The sequence below is a fragment of the Tachypleus tridentatus genome, chromosome 12 (genome assembly GCF_004210375.1).
Source record: "Tachypleus tridentatus isolate NWPU-2018 chromosome 12, ASM421037v1, whole genome shotgun sequence".
NCBI classification, from domain to species: domain Eukaryota; kingdom Metazoa; phylum Arthropoda; class Merostomata; order Xiphosura; family Limulidae; genus Tachypleus; species Tachypleus tridentatus.
Genome location: NC_134836.1, coordinates 65,210,252 through 65,226,608, shown reverse-complemented (window position 1 = coordinate 65,226,608; position 16,357 = coordinate 65,210,252). Strand labels below are relative to the sequence as shown.

General features: G+C 30.1%; 1 protein-coding gene across 26 annotated transcripts in view; it reads left to right on the top strand.

Annotated features, from left to right (window-relative positions):
- The window catches only part of LOC143233433 (uncharacterized), a 125,614-nt gene that overhangs the window by 17,061 nt on the left and 92,196 nt on the right, over positions 1-16,357 (top strand). For 13 of the 26 annotated variants that reach the window (XR_013018143.1, XR_013018142.1, XM_076469671.1 and 10 more), the window contains exons 1-4: positions 4,143-4,217; positions 6,103-6,231; positions 6,952-7,059; positions 9,638-9,790. The exons of 5 other annotated variants lie outside the window; for them this stretch is intronic. Coding sequence is in view for 2 of the 21 variants with exons in the window: in XM_076469675.1 (XP_076325790.1) it covers positions 4,190-4,217; positions 9,638-9,790; positions 12,542-12,558 (198 nt within the window). In the remaining 19 variants the exon portion in view is untranslated. Of the gene's footprint in view, positions 1-4,142; positions 4,218-6,102; positions 6,232-6,951; positions 7,060-9,637; positions 9,791-10,231; positions 10,310-12,541; positions 12,683-16,357 lie in introns of those variants that run through there. 8 more of the 26 variants (XM_076469672.1, XM_076469659.1, XM_076469651.1 and 5 more) reach the window with 7 other exon arrangements.

Below are 16,357 nucleotides of genomic sequence, written 5' to 3'. Positions count from 1 at the left end.
GAAACTCAATAATATAAAATTAAATTATAAATAGATTTTTTATGTTAGGTTCATTGACATACATTGGTAATAAAGTGATTTAGTTATATTCCAAATGTACTGGAAAAACTTGACACTTTGATTCAGCCATAGTGAGAGAGCAGAATAACATCCTTTGTCACTTATATATCCTTGTTTTTACTCTGAGATTTTTTTAAAATTTGAAAGAAGGTTTTAGGTTTACATTTTTTTTTAGTAACCGGTAGTATAAGGTCGGAGCAGCTTATACTTTGTGCTAAATATTGACATTTGTGGAATTTGTTTTCAGTCTAATAAAGTTAAGCTTTCTCAGTTTTCTCTCTGTGGAGGCATTGGTTGATAGATAAACAGTTGATTGTTGATACTGCCTGAAATGTATCTTAGTTTATACCTGACTTTTCTTACTCGGTCAGGTATTGTTGCGTAACTCCTTATGCATTCATTAGATGTGCACAACTTTTCATATTGCAGTTATGTATGTAATACATAGAATGTTATAAAACTATTTATTTCTTCTTTGATAGATTGTGTAGGAGTATTCATGATGAAACTTTGTAGAATGGATGGCAACTGCCTGTTGTGGAGAAATAAGTGCATAGGATGATGTTTCAAGTCTTCCTCCTTTCAAAACATCGTCCTCTACACTTGTACAGTTGCTGTCCATTCTACAGAGTTTAATCATATTTATTTCTTGATGTATTTGAAAGTAATATAAAATGCGAGGACTATAAGACAGCTCATAATTCAAACCTCGTTATATTTTTGTTTCTAATCAACCAAAAGGAACATCAGCCTGGAGCTTACTGCTTACAGAAGTACTTAAAACGAAAATTACTTTGCATCTTGGGATGAGAAAACATTGCTTGTCAAACCTTAAGACTTAAAACAAAAAGTTCTGCTTTTTTTCATGTGAAAGTATTGTAATTTTTACTGAGTTTATCAAATTTCTTGAGCATATACCTAATTCAGAAATTACAGCAAGAAAATTATCACAAGCACAAAATGGTTGTGGGGCTGTGCTGAAACAGTCAATGGGTGCTTTTTTTGTCTACATCCATTGTAATTAGACAAGTCTATGGTTGGTTGGACAACTAGGCATACCTATAAATACAACTGTACTTATCTTGTTTTTATGAACCATTTCTGATAGGATTTCCCTGATTTCTACAAGGTTATAGCTTGTAAACTATTAAAATAATAAGGTATATGCTGCTTAAGCTTAGTTTATTAATATCATTTGAGAAAGACCATTCTTACTTGGATACAAGTAGATGATGTTTTTATAATATTGGCATTTCAGTGTTTATTTCTCATTGCATGTTACCTTAAACAATAAATATTTACATTTGTGTCTGTTTATTACTGCAAAACTAGTGAACTAATTGTCCTCAAACCTGGTGTGTAACCAAGGTGAAGTAAAGTGTTTAGATCTGACTTGTCCTTCCACGTGCATTGCACAGCTTGTAAAATTCTGATTGAACTTTCCCTAATGGAAAAAACACAAGAAAAACAAACTATACAAGCACTGTTAAATATTTAGAAAACTATTGAATTTCTAGTCATAATCTGTTGCAAAATAAAGTGACTAATTAATAGGGTTTTTAAAATTCTCTAACAAAATCCTGAACAAATGTAATTGATGTAATGTGTAAGTACAGGAAGTAATGAATAAAGTCAAACTGTAAGAAGTAGCTGGAAAGCTAACATCATTACTATTATTATTATGACAAAGAACAAGATGCAACACTAATGGTAAATACATTGACTGTAGGAAAATTACTATTAATACTGTAATAATACCTGTAAAGAACATGCTTTAATTATATAGAATAAGATATTAAAGAGAAGTAAAGCTAATGGTGGCTGCAATATGACAGTGATTCATTATTACCTTAAAATTAATTTTTAGAGAAATTATATTGTTGATTGTTTTGTATTATAATTTATCTCAGATCAGTCTCAATCTATTGTGTTACGTATTATGTTATGTTAGAAAGAAATGGTTCTATTTCTATAAAACAATTGTCAAACACATTTTTAGTTAAGTACAAGAAACTAAAAATTTTAAAAGATGATTAGAAAATAAAGTTTTGTCTGAACACAAAAAATTGATGATGATTCAATTCACATAAAGAAAAACTTAGAGCAGTTGCCCATGACTGAAACATTGTTTAAAAAACTTGTTGAATATTTATTAAAATTAAATAAATTTTGGTTGTTGTCTTCATATGATTACTACATTCAAGTCTTATAATTATTCACATAATTATAATGGAAGTGAAACATTGTACTAGATCCCTTTCATGTATCACAAAATCAGATTTTTTTGTTTTTTTTAGCAGAAGGTGTGGCAAAAATATGTCATACAGGCAGTAACTGCATAAATTTGTCTCTGATTGCATTACAAAAACTTTCCAAAATAACATATGACCTAACTATGTGTTGGGCATCAAGCATTGCTAAACCAAACCATATAGTGGACAACACATACAGCATCAGTCAAAAGGAAATTTTATTCATATTAGGCATAGTTCTACTTGTTCATAGTAGGGAATTCTCAATGAATTCTAGGAATCATACAAAATAGGTTTCACATACTCTAATAGTAATAGCACAATTATAATGATACATACTAATACACGTACAATATGTGTTTGACATGGTCAGATAGGTTGGGCACTTGATCTTTTTTCACCTATCAAAAGTGAATCTGTATTTATAAAAAATTATTAATAGGCTTCAAAAGAGTATATAAACATGTTAACTGAAATATCCTAGTGTCAGTTTGTAATTTCTGTACATGTAAAGCTCACACCCAAATAAAAATGCTTTCCAAATTTAAGGGTTTTATTTCTAAATGAAAACTTTTGTAATAAAAGGTAAGGGGCCCTTAAAACAGGACCATTTTAAACACTTGTAAAAAATATCTTTAGATATAAAACCAGACAAATGTTTATAGACATAGTGTGTCTTTAGCACATGAATGTTCTGTACCACAGACCTCACCAAATACAATTCTTTCCCTCAAGAAAAAAATTCTGAAAGAAAATCTTCTTTAAATATTACAGAATAGTTAATGATTTTGAAAAAAAGCATTTAATTGATATAAAAAAATATATGTACATTAAATTCCCTTGATAAAAAACAATAAACACGTTATATACATGAAGGGGCACAGTAAATACTTATATTATTAATAAATATACAAAATATCATATCAAAATTACACTTGTCTTCTATATATATGTATATAAAATGCTAGAAAGAATCAAGCCAACTTAAGTTAAGGTGTATATAAGACAACTTTATTCCACCATTTAATACCTCAATTATTGAACTATGTAATTCATGTGACAGTGGTACATTAAAATTGTTAATAAGATTTGATTTTTTACATTCACCATTAGAACTTTAAAATACAAGAAATTTGTTGATGTTTTTAAGTAAAAGAAAAGTTAGCAATTTAACTATTTTGTAATGATAAAACAGGAGAAGTGCTAATAAGCATGCATTATGTAATAAATAATAAACAGATTCAAAACTCTTATTATCTATTGAACAATGTAATGATACTTTTGTGTATTCCTCAATCTGTCTTTCAGTTGAACAACCATCTGATGCTGATCTGATATCTTCAGTGCTTTTATTATTTTTCATTATTTTTTATATTATATGTGGTTTACTTTTTTTGTTTGTAATTTCGTGCAAATCTACACAAAGACTACTGATGCTGAGCTTTTTCTAAATTAACAGCGAAAGACTAGTCACCACCACCCACTGCCAACTCTTGGGCTACTCTTTTACCAGTGAATAGTGGGAGACTTTTACATCAAAATAACCTCACAACAGAAAGAGCAAGCATGTTCAGATTCGAGTCAAGTGCCCAACCTATCTGAGGTCAAACACATATTATACGTGTATTAGCATGTATCATTATAATTGTGCTATTACTATTAGAGTATCTAAAATATAATTTAGATAAACCAATAATGATTTTGGTTAGATGAAATGAAAACCTAATTAGGATTATAAAATTTGGGAATTGTATTAACTAGGAACCTTCTCCTTTGACGACAGATGCGCGTGACTTTGTTTTAACTCACAAGCCGTCATCAGAGAATGACCCTCATGAAAACATTAGCTAACTCTTTGAAGCAAATTTGAAAGATGAATGGTTGGAACTAGAACATGTTCATCAAGTAAATCTTGTTTTTTCATTATATATGTGTTAATTCATGATGAATTGTTAAAAGATGGTTCAGGTGTTTGTTTTACATAAGAAAATAACAGATGAAACATAATATTTATTATAAGAAATTAAAATTTAATTAAACTAACATTTTGTGTGTGGTTACTACAAGATTTATTTTAATTTCATGTAGTTAAAGTAATAAATGCAAGTCTTCAAAGTTTTTGCTTATTTGTAAAGTTATTATTTTGCTGTATCTTTCATTGTTGTGTTTTAATGTGTCTTTCTTCAGACTTATATTACCAAAATATTTCTTATCTTGAGTTGTCAACTCTAAATAGTTCATTATATATTTAACAAACTGCTGGTTCTAAGAAAAAAAAAAGTATTCATTTCAAGAGTTAATTCATATGAAATGTTTAAAGCTAGTGGCATAATTATTAGTATAACATTTGTTTTTATTAATTACTTAAGATCAGTGCTAGCTTTGTGCATAAATCAACAAATTATGTGTGAAAGATTTGAAAAAGCTTTATTATTCTGTAAAACTGTTACTTGTGGTGGCAAAAAGGTTATTGGATTTCTATCAATGTTGAAAAAATATGGTGTTTGCCTTGTGATAAGGGAAACATCATTTGTGAAACATTAGAGTGAGCATATGAGCTCTGTCTGTAAAATCTTGTAATGTTGTTTAACAAAACTGTTATTTGTTAATATAGATTAATATGCTTTGATTTTTTTTTCTTTTCCCAAAGTGAATTCTGGTAAATGTTTAATAGTGTTTAGAACTCTGATTATTACAATTTTGGTCATTTTTAGTCTGGATAAAATAGTAAAAATGAATTTGACAGCTTTTTTATGTTTTGAAAACAATTGTGGTACTGGTTCTTAGTCGTCTTTCTATTCATAAGCAGTCAATTTTTGGTCAGTGTTTTATCAGTTCTTCATTGGTTATTTGTTTATAGTATGATTTCAGTAAGTCATTGATTAGTTGCTCTTCAATTCCATTAAAATCCAAACGGATGTGCAAATGATGTGATTTTTTTTAACAAGAGGTTGAAAATTATGCACACATTTTAGCCAGTTTTTTTTTCCAAACTGTATTCATATGTGAGGTAGTAACGTTTTTACATTCTTGATGTTGAATGGTTTCCAGAAACCATTGATCTAGGTGTTTCTGTTGCTGTCCACTGCCCCTGATCATTTATCTGAAGATTTGTCATAAGTGATATGCTTTAAAGAGGCCATGTCGTATTGATTTATTTGTTGGATCAAAGGTGGTGTTTGGAGTAAGAGACTCCACAGAAATGTTTGTTGATATGTAAATTAGGTTGTTAGGGTGATTTGGTGAGTTTTCATCAACCACTAGTGCTTTATGGGAAGCATTTTCCATAGAAAACATCTCTGTAGCAGAAAAAAAGTTGTAAACCAATCCTCAAAAATTGTTTTTGTTGTTTAAACCTGTTCTGTCTTTTTCCAATATAGATCAGTCTCTCAAATGTTGAAAACTTGATGGGTCATATATCCTCTTTGTTCAAAATATCTTTTAAAAGTGTTTGGCACATTGATGTTGCTTCCTTGTCAGCACTTGCTGCCTTTAGGCTGTGTAAATTATGCTTTTTTTTTTTTAAATCTGTTAAGTAAGCCTTTGCTATCCATTATCTTAGGGCAATACCGATTTAGTAACTTATTAGATAATTTTATCTTTGTTGATAGTTGCTGTAGTTGATGGTGAGAACATAAATGCTTTGGAATTTATTATAAGTTTGGCTTTTGTCAAACTTCATGATGGTTTCCAGTTTTGTTGTTACTGAGATGGCTTTTGTTGCAGTTTTTAGGCTTACTGCTGGCACTGGAATCACTTGCAGTGCAGCACTAATCATTTTGTATTTAAGGGCAGAGTACAGTCTAAAGAAAACTTTGAAAGTACATTGGTTGACATTTTTCTTGATCCAAACAAGACACTTGGGATGTATGAACTCTTAGCACACGGGCTGGTTAAAGTGACGTGTCATGATGTTTCAGTAAGTTACATTCAAAATATAATTAAACCACTTAACTACCATGATGTACGAACAAACTTGATAACAAACCATAGATGATAATGCAGCTTTTTATATTATATAAATTTTAAGTTCTTAATAATATAAGAAAATATTTAAAACAACTTTAAATACCTAGTGTGAGAATTTGAATATTTGTTCTTCAGTTATTTCCTCTTTTGAACTTCCCCCTTAAACTATGAAATGTTATGTAAAATGTCATTAATCTTCTAAATTTTTATCTTATATCCTTCAATCATATGGAACTTCAGAGCAACCAATGAAAATGCAAGAACCTCTTGCCACACTTCAACTTGCTCAACGTTACAAATTGCTAATACATTTTTCTGAGACTAAGTGTTATCTAGAATAGAAATGATTGAGTAAAGTATGATTCATCCTATATGATCTTACAGATAATTGATAAATTTAGCTAATTAGAGAGCCAGAGACAGTAAGATATTTTCTCAATGACAAATTGGGTATGTCTTGCTTCAAACATAAATTATTGTGTTATTATATTTTTCTTCCTTTTTCTCTCTCTCTTTTGAAGAATAGTATCAGATTTTTAACAGATTTTCCACTGGTTATAAATTATGCTGTGATAAATTTGTTATACATTTCGCATGTATTTCTGAGGAGTTCAGCATTTCTAAAAATCATACACCAGTTTAAAAAAAATTATTTTTGTATTTATTTTAGTTACCAGAATTTCATTATTCAAGGTGTGATGATAAAAAATTAAAAAGAAGTATAAGTGGTTTTTGCCATACAATTTCAAACCTCTGCCTCAGCTAGGGAATACTTGTAGTAAGTACACATGTTTGGGCTTTTTCGATTTTATTTGCTCTAAATCTTTGTGATTTTTAGTCAGGTGATATTCTGTACATATAGTGTTTTAATATTTTTAATGCTTGGTTAGTTTTGTATTTTGGCCAATGGAACTTAAGGGCTAACTACATTAGCCATCCCTAATTTAGCAATGACATACTAAAGAGACAGCTAGTTAGTACCACCGTCTACCCACTCTTGAACTACTCTTTTTATCAACAAAGAGTGTAATGGATTTTAATGTTACAACATCCCAATGGGTAAAAGTATGAACATGTTTGGGGACAGGGAATATAACCCATAACCAAAATGGTGAGACAAACCATTACCATAATTTCTTTTCAATATGGGCTTGGTTGAATCAGCCAAGTATGTGACTAATTTTTCTTTTTAGTTTCACCACAATAATTTCTAATACATTTTGTGTATCTTCATGAAAATTTCATCAACTGTGAATAATAATTAAATCATTTGTTGAGAAAAGCATAATTTGTAATGAAGTCTCTTTCACTGTGAATATGTGGAATCAGAAAATTGACTACTGTGGGTGCAAAGTGAATTTCATGTAGATTAAAAACACTTAAATCATCTGAAATTTAAATTTAAACATCATAAATTTGAAACATTTTAGTCAGTAAAAGTAGACTGTATTATTCTACCCAAACTCTGTATCAGGTTTCTCAATATGATCAGTCTTGTAAACATTAAAATAAATCAAAATTATCTTTTTTCTTCTTTCTATAATGACTTCAGATTGTAACACAAAACTACATTTGTTTATTCTAAATTGCCTTTTTGTAACATTTTGATTGCCCTCTGAACTAAGTTTAACTAATATGCCTACCAAACAGGTGGCAAAACACTTGGAAAACATGTAGCTCACATTATCTCAAGGAACTATATTATCTTAACACCATCATGCCAACACCACATTAAGCATCTCTTTGTTTCCCTACCCTCTCTAACTGGATCTCCACCTTTCCAGACACTGCAGTTTCTTTATCATTTGTTCATTTCTTATCTCTTTTTGTGAATCATTTGTACATGATCTACTGTGAAAATTCTGCACTTATTTCTTACATCAAGTATCAGGGTTACCAATTTAAGGACTTTGTTTCCACATGTTGGACTTGCTGTTTGTGATTTGACAGTCTCACTGTCAAGTTGATTCAAGGTTGCCAGGGAATTCTTGGTGTTACATTTATCAAGTTTTGGTTGAACATGTACCATTCCATGGACTGTCATGGAAAAGACCAGCCAGTGCCAAGAAGATGTCTACCAACTTCTTGTTTTGCAGAGTTAAAATAGTCTCATCACTGTCTCCAGTAAAAGATTGTTTGGAATTTAGCACAAAGCTACTCGAGGCTATCTGTGCTAGCAGTCCCTAATTTAGCAGTGTAAGAAGAGAGGGAGGCAGCTAGTCATCACCACCCTGCCAACTCTTGGGCTACCAACGACAGTGGAATTGATTGTCACATTATAACGCCCATACGGCTGGGAGGGGCTTGAGCATGTTGGCGTGATCTTGGACGGTTGCATGCCTTAGCATCCTGGCCATGCAGGGCCCTACCAGTAAGCAACTGGCAGGTATCTGATGAGGATCTTGATACATCCCCAGGTCTCCCAAGTGTAAATTCTTCTCATACTGATTCAGAAAAGCTGTTTGTTGTTCACAAGAATCATTAAACATGCACCAGTTTGATATCACAGAGTATAATACTACATGTAACAACTGGCATTAGTGAACTACCGTCTGAAAGAAACTAAAGCCATAAAAAGTTTTCTTCATGGTTGCATTTGTTTTACAGTTTTGCAGTTTACAGTAGTTGGTGTGAAACATGGGCAGTAGTGAACTACCTGTATAAAGAATCTGAGACCAAAACAATTTCATATTAGATTATATTTATAATATTAATGAAGAAACTGTTATTAGCTTATTTATTCTTATGACTTAGCTCTTGCAGGTTGGATAGATTAGAATCAGTATTCTTATTTGATTAGGCTGAATGTTGTTCAGACTTTAGAATGTTAAAACTATTAATTTTAGATTTTATAACTTGTAACCTGTTGCCATAAAACATGAGTGTTACATGTCACTCTGGATAGACATGAGTGATATTGAAGTAGCTTCATTTCCTCTAGTATACTAATTAAGAATTGGAGATGGCTATACATGACTTTGATGTTTTTACACAGAATTAGAGATCAATATAATCTTTATTATGGGTTTCACTGTGCCTCGTTTTCTACATATAATTTTTCTGGGGGAAAGTTTTTGTAAGTTGTTTTGAACATGGTTTTAGTTTCTGCATCCTGTTACTTTGTCAGAATTTAAATTTCTGCTTGAACATGATTCCTTAGTTTGAGAATCTATCAAATGTAACTAATCCTTTCAACTTAGAACACTAATATAGATTATTACAAATTTTTTAAATTAACATGAAAAATATATAACATTATATTGCTATTAAATTCTGTGTTAAGTTTTAATTTATTTTCAGTTAAGGTGACAATACATGCATATAGTTACATAATATTCCTTTAACCATCTTAACAGGATTATTTAAGTGCGGTGAAGATGGACACATGTCAAGAGACTGTCCTAATGTAGGTGGGGACATGAGAAATAAATCTGGTTGCTTCAAGTATGGTGAAGATGGACACGTCTCACGAGCCATTAAGAATCCTGACAAACAAGTTGGACGTGATGGTAAGTTTTATGTAAACTGTTTTGATGTTACCACATACTTTAGGAAGTCTGTAAAGAAGTTGAAGGTTTACTTTTTGAAAAAATCGATTAAGGAAAACCTGTTACGGAACTTACTCTATCATCAGTATTTAATTGCCTAATCAGTTATGCCACAATTACCTATGGAAAAACATGAAATAAAGTATACTTTTTCCACTAAGATGGCTGTCATTGTAGATCCCTGTACATGGTGGGGGGGACCTCTGATGGTAGGTTCTGTTCTATTTTTTTTTGTAGATCATATTCATAGATGTAAGAATATATGGTAAAAATCTGAAAAGGCTGAATAACTGGTAACATGGTCAAAGTGTGGTCTGAAGTAGGGTTATTTTTAGCTAAATCATAAAAAGTTGCATGCAGCTAAATTTTTTTACAGGAGATCTAACAGACTTTTAATTACAGCAATTGCTGATTTATCAAGTGATATGTCATAGGAAATTAGAAGAAAAAAAATTCAGCTAGATGAGCACATGTGAATTTTTCAAGGTATTCTGTAGTTTGAGAAGGAAACCAGCTCTTCCCCTTTTGTATTTTCCTCATGTATTGACATCAGTGGACCTTTGATATACATGTAGAGCAACTAAGTAGGAAATGGATTGGTAGAGAATCCAAATCACTTATTCCGTGATAACGATACTTGTAGAGAAAATTATTTATTGAAAACAGATGGTATGGGTAGAGAAAGTGCTGAGAGGAGCAAACAATGTTTCTACCTGACCAGTAGCTGACCACATGTTGTGTAACTGAGTGTAGAGGGTGTGCTTAAATGTTTGATTATATTTATTAATATAGATATAAAGGTGTTCCTTTGTATTGGTTTATTTTGCTGAGTTGTTGTATAAGAAGGCTTCTTTAATTTTGTATTTGTTTATGTTTTTTTTCCTTCAGAATTTGGATGTTTTCTATGCTTATGTTGTGTTTATTTGATTTGCAGTATTTAAAATGTGAAGGTAACTTTTTATGTTAGTTGAATCTGGTTTCCATTTTTCTACTTGTTTCTTCAATATAGAAGTCATGGCAGTAATCACATTGTATATTATAAATAATGTTGGTGTTGTGTTTGTCAGTTTAGATTTTATATAGTATAGACCTTAGTTATGTGCCTGGTTTTTGAATAAATTTGGTATTAACTGGTGTCATATTTTGTTGCTAGTTTTGCCAGATGTTGGTTATTTTTCTGCTGATGTTGGGAATATATAGTTTGCGGCCTCATATGGTTTCATGATTTTTTAATTGTGGGGTATATTTACTTTTGCTTGTTGATTTTGCTTTTTGTCCAGGTGTGTGTAAACATTATGTGAAAATTATAGCACAGAAAAGAAATGAGAGAATATACTAAATTTTATTTGTTGAAAACCAGATATGGCTGGTTCTTTTTGTTATTTATTGTAGCAACTTTTTTGTCACGTAACCACTAAATTACAGCCTCTCTGTTAACCGCGACATAACCGAAGCTGTGTTCAAAGTGGCATATGGCACTAATCAATCAATTAGTGGATCCATGTTCTCCCCTTTCATGGATGTTTTAAAGTATTTCTACTTGACACAAATAAAGTTTCAATTCTGCATAATATACTTTTGTTTACTGTATAGATTTGTCCTCTAAAAACTAAATTGTATATATAAAGTTTTAATCAAGTATTTGTGGATGTAATTGTACATGTGTATGAAACTTAAACCAAATTTATTTGTTGGTCTTACTTGTAGTAAATCAATATACCTACCAAAATTATAATCACCACACAATATTATTAACACCTGTGGTGTTAATGTAATAACAATTTTCTGAAATACATGTGTAAATATGAGAATTATCTGATGCATGATTTTTAATACATTGTAAGTTTTAAAATTAAAACACTGGCATTGTATTTGAATAACATTAGTGTTAATTCATTGGTTCCCAGGGTGCAAGATTTCAGTGTTTTTTTTGTTTATATTAAGGGTACTGTCCTATATATTCAAAAATTGCTGCCTTTGAAAACTTGTAAGAAATAAACAGGAACAAAAGAGTCATTAAATTTAAATTGGCTTATGAATATTTGAACATTTCAAATTCAAAGAAATATCATTTTATGCATTGATGAAAATTTATTTTTTTGTAGGCCATGTAGGAACTTTTAGTTTGTTGTAATATTTTTTCATTTCAAATATTTTGTTTTTTGTTTATATATCATTAAAACTAATTATAAAATTTGTTTTGGCCACATTCACCTTTATTCTTAAATAAATAATTACTGTGAGGGGTGCGAACATATTAAAATTTTTTTAGGGTCTTGGTCAAAGAAAGGTTGGGAACCACTGGTATAATGGATATTAACAGTAGGGTTTAATGTTGTTATTAAATGGTGCAAATAAAGTATAAACACGTGTTTTTTACTGGGCAGTTGCCCTTAATTTTGAATTAGAAATGAAACCACATATTTCTTCTTATTAAAATTCCTAATCTCCATCCTTACAAAAGTTATGAAATAGGACTAAACAAAACTACAGATCCTATCTTATAAGAACTTTTGACCTTGCTCTCCTGCTGACTGTAGGGAACTTGTATTGTGAAGATCGGTGCACTGTTTGTTGGTAAAGAGTAACCTAAGACTTGGCAGTGGGTGTTGTTGACTAGGTGTCTTCCCTTTAGTCTCTCCTTGTTTAATTAGGGATGACAAGTACAGATGTAACAGTTGCACTAAAAAGTAATAATGTAATTATTTTTAGATTATTTAGAAGATTGAAAGGGTTTCCTCCTGAATGGTAAAAGTATCTTGAACTGATGGACTTACAGTGAGGGGTCAGTTACAAAACCCATGCTTTTCACCCAGGGGTTCTGTGTTTTTTCAGGATATGTGCAATTAAACAGTGAGTTTTATCAAATGATTTATTCATGTGATTAATAGTGTACAATTATCAGTTTTTTGGTTCAGTCGGTAAATAGGTTTTGTCTGTCATGACAGTTGTTATCAAAGTTTTTACAGCTATAAAACTTGAGACTAATGATTAAAGCTGGTGTATAAATAAATTGAGACACCGAAAGTAACTTACTTTATTCTTTGTTATGATATAGACATTATTAGACCCATTATCAGGCATAAGCCCACTACTGCTAATTCATTCCATTACTTGTGTAAATTTATAGTAATAATAAATGAAGCAAAATAGTAATCATTTAATGGACGTCACTAAGAACAGTACAAGTTATGCAAATATAATAAATGCTATAAAGAATATGTTTATTTGATATTTTTTGTATTAATTTCTTCTGTATTTAAGTAGAAATGAAGATTTTGTAGTTTTCATTAGTTGGTTCTGTTGAACAGTAGTAACAGGATGAAATTTGTAATGTATGAGGAGGTATTTTGTGCAATTAAGAAATAAAATGTACATGCATTTTGGTACTTTGGTAGAAAGTTGCATCTTTGCTAATATCAGTTTTGTAGGTATAACTTTGTTTATAAATATAATGTATTAATTTCCTTATAGTAAATATGACAATTGTTCATGCAATTTTTCTAGATTTTTCTCTTACATTTACGTCTGTATTTACAACTATCTTTATTTTAAGTATTTCTTATTCCATTTGATGCTTTTATCTTAGTTATGTAATGGTGAATAATCTTTTCTTAGTCTAAACTTGGAAACTTTAAACATCAGTAACATTAAAATTTTCAAATAAATTTAGTAGTTTACAAATTTTTTTTTAGTATAGCACAAACACCATGTGGTTATATATTGCATTAGACTACATCTTGTTAAACTATTCCCAATACCAGGTTGATCAGATTATTAAAAATAGGATGATTTGTATGTAAATTACATTTGTTGAAAATGTTTTGTTTTTTGTCACTTCAGATTAAGATATCCTTTGCTTTTTAAGTAAAGCAAAAGTTCAGAATGTGTTGTTAAACACTAGACTATTTATTAATTTGGTGAAAATCTGCTTGAGAACTATTTGGATTAGCCATCCATTATTTTGAAGTGACAGACTAGAGAGAAAATAGTCAGTGTCACTTAGCTGCAACTGTTGGACTTTTTTTTTATTGGAAAGGACGTGAGTTTAACTGAAAAGGTTTACATCAAAGATGAATAACAATATCCACTACTCTACCTTACCAGTAACGTGCACGAAAATCATTGTATGGCATGACTGTCTGTTTGAGATCATAGGTGTTTTCACTTGTACTTTATATTTAAAGCCCTTCATATATTACATTTACAATAGAAAGAGAACTAATGCATTCACTAACTTTCATGTGATATGCATTACACCTTTAATTGTTATATTTCTTTATATCTGCAGGCTTACAGTACTAGAAACCTGGTTTTAATACTTTCTTCAATACAGAGCTTCAAACAAACAATTACTGTATAGATGCACAAATCTTCTTTCAGATTAAGCCCCAGAGAGAAATGGTGGATTGGATGACCACCTGTGTTACACATTTATTGTTTAGATAGTTTTATAGCTTATCTAGCTAAATAATTCACAAGAATTAATCAGTATCGTCATATATGCATGTTTTAAAGCTTCCTATGTAAATATTAGACTAGTATGCAGTAGAAACTGAAATACACTATTCATACAGTTATAACGATTTCAAAAAAAAAAACGTAGGTTCAAGAAGACTGGACAGAAAAAATAACCATATAATGTGACCACTTTTTATCTGTGAATGTTTTCTTCAAGACAGGTCCACTTTCTAAAGTGCTGAGATTAAATAGTAGTTATGATGAGATTTGTTTCTTCAAATAGTTGGAATTGGCTTGTATAAAATTTAATGGATCAGAAATTGATATTTTATATTAATAAAAGTGTTAATACCCATATCAGCCATCCTGTAATACACTAATATTTAAATGTTAGAGAGTCAAACCATGAGAGAAGAAGGGAATATGTAAAGTGTTCAAGATTGATTTATTTACCAGTTGGTCAAGGAACCTGGTAGAAATACTGCTATTTGAGATTTATTGTATTTAATTTCCTTTCTGCATAATTTACTGTACCAGAATTACTCAAAAAAATTCATATGCTAAATTTATACTTTTTTGAAAATAAATATCTTTATTATGAACTGAGTCATTAGATAATCTGGAAAAAAATTGAATTGTTTCAATTAATTGTATAAAATATGAAATTCTTTTATGTATCATGCTTATATGTTTTTCCTTGCATTTAAAATGATAACATTTAGTGATGAGTTTATAATAATTAAAATAGTGTAGTTAGCTTTTTTAGGAGGGTGCTAAAAGTAACTAATATAAACGTTATAATATCTCATGCTATAAAGAACATGTTTATTTCTAAATTTGATATTTTTTGTACTAATTTCTTCTGTATTGTTTACTTATAATAAAGTTTTACACAAAATACCATCATATATAAATGGTGATACAAATTTCAGTTTTGAGTAGAAATTAGCTTTCATAAATTATGAGTAAACTCTTGCTGTGATTTCTGCTGTGGGTGATTCAAAGTGCTCGTGCCACAACCGCCTCCCATGTTGTACACAAAAATGAATTAAACACTTTGATGAAGAGTCTATTTTAATAAATTTAGTTTCTAGTTCACTTTTATATTTTGACAATCAGTTTTAACTTCTAAATTGTGAAAAGTAACGTAACAAAGGTTGTAAGATGTAACTTTTCTCTATCATGTTAGGATTTACTAACAGGAACTACTAAAGTTTTCTTTAAGAAACACGAGCTAAACATAATCAAAGTAAGAATCTGAAATTTGCATAGCTTACCTTTTTCATTTACTTATATATCCTTAAATTATATAGTCCAGTATGAATCACAGTCTGAAGGTTGCAGATTTAAATTCTTGACACACCAAATATGCTTGCCTTTCACTTAGTGTAACGTTATAGTGTAACAGTCAATCCATTGGTAAAAGAGTAGCTCAAGAGTTAATAGTGGGCAGTGATGAAGCCTCTCTCTAGTTTAAATTAGGGACATCTAGCACAGATAGCCTTCAAAATTTTCGTAGCAATAATGTTTTGAAATCTGTTAATTAAAAGTCACAGTGTATTTTTAGGGCTAACATTTAAATATCTGCATCTTAAAATACCCTTTTGGTTATAATGATTCACACTTATCATCATTATATTTAGTTTTGACCTTGCAGGACCAGCTGCTGATTTGTTTTCGTGTATATATAAAAATCCCAAGATGGAACGTTCACCTGAACTTTTCTGTCATATTAAGCTTCACAATTTAAATTTAGAGACTTGTATTTTTTAATAATAGTTTGACATAAGACTGTTAGGTGTACTAGAAGTTCTGTTATTTATCACAGATGTGAAGAGTTAATGAATATACTTTTTTTAGCAAACTGACTAGAACTATGTAATATTCATAACTAATACAGAAAACAAGAAGCTATAATTATTAGAATGTACCGATGATCAGTTGGCTACCTTTGCTTATTAACACTTGATAATATCTTGTAATTTTCAAATTGGATTAAGTTTTAGTCCTAAAATTAATAGTGAATAATATTCATAAATATAAAATTAAGCAGTGATAAATCATATT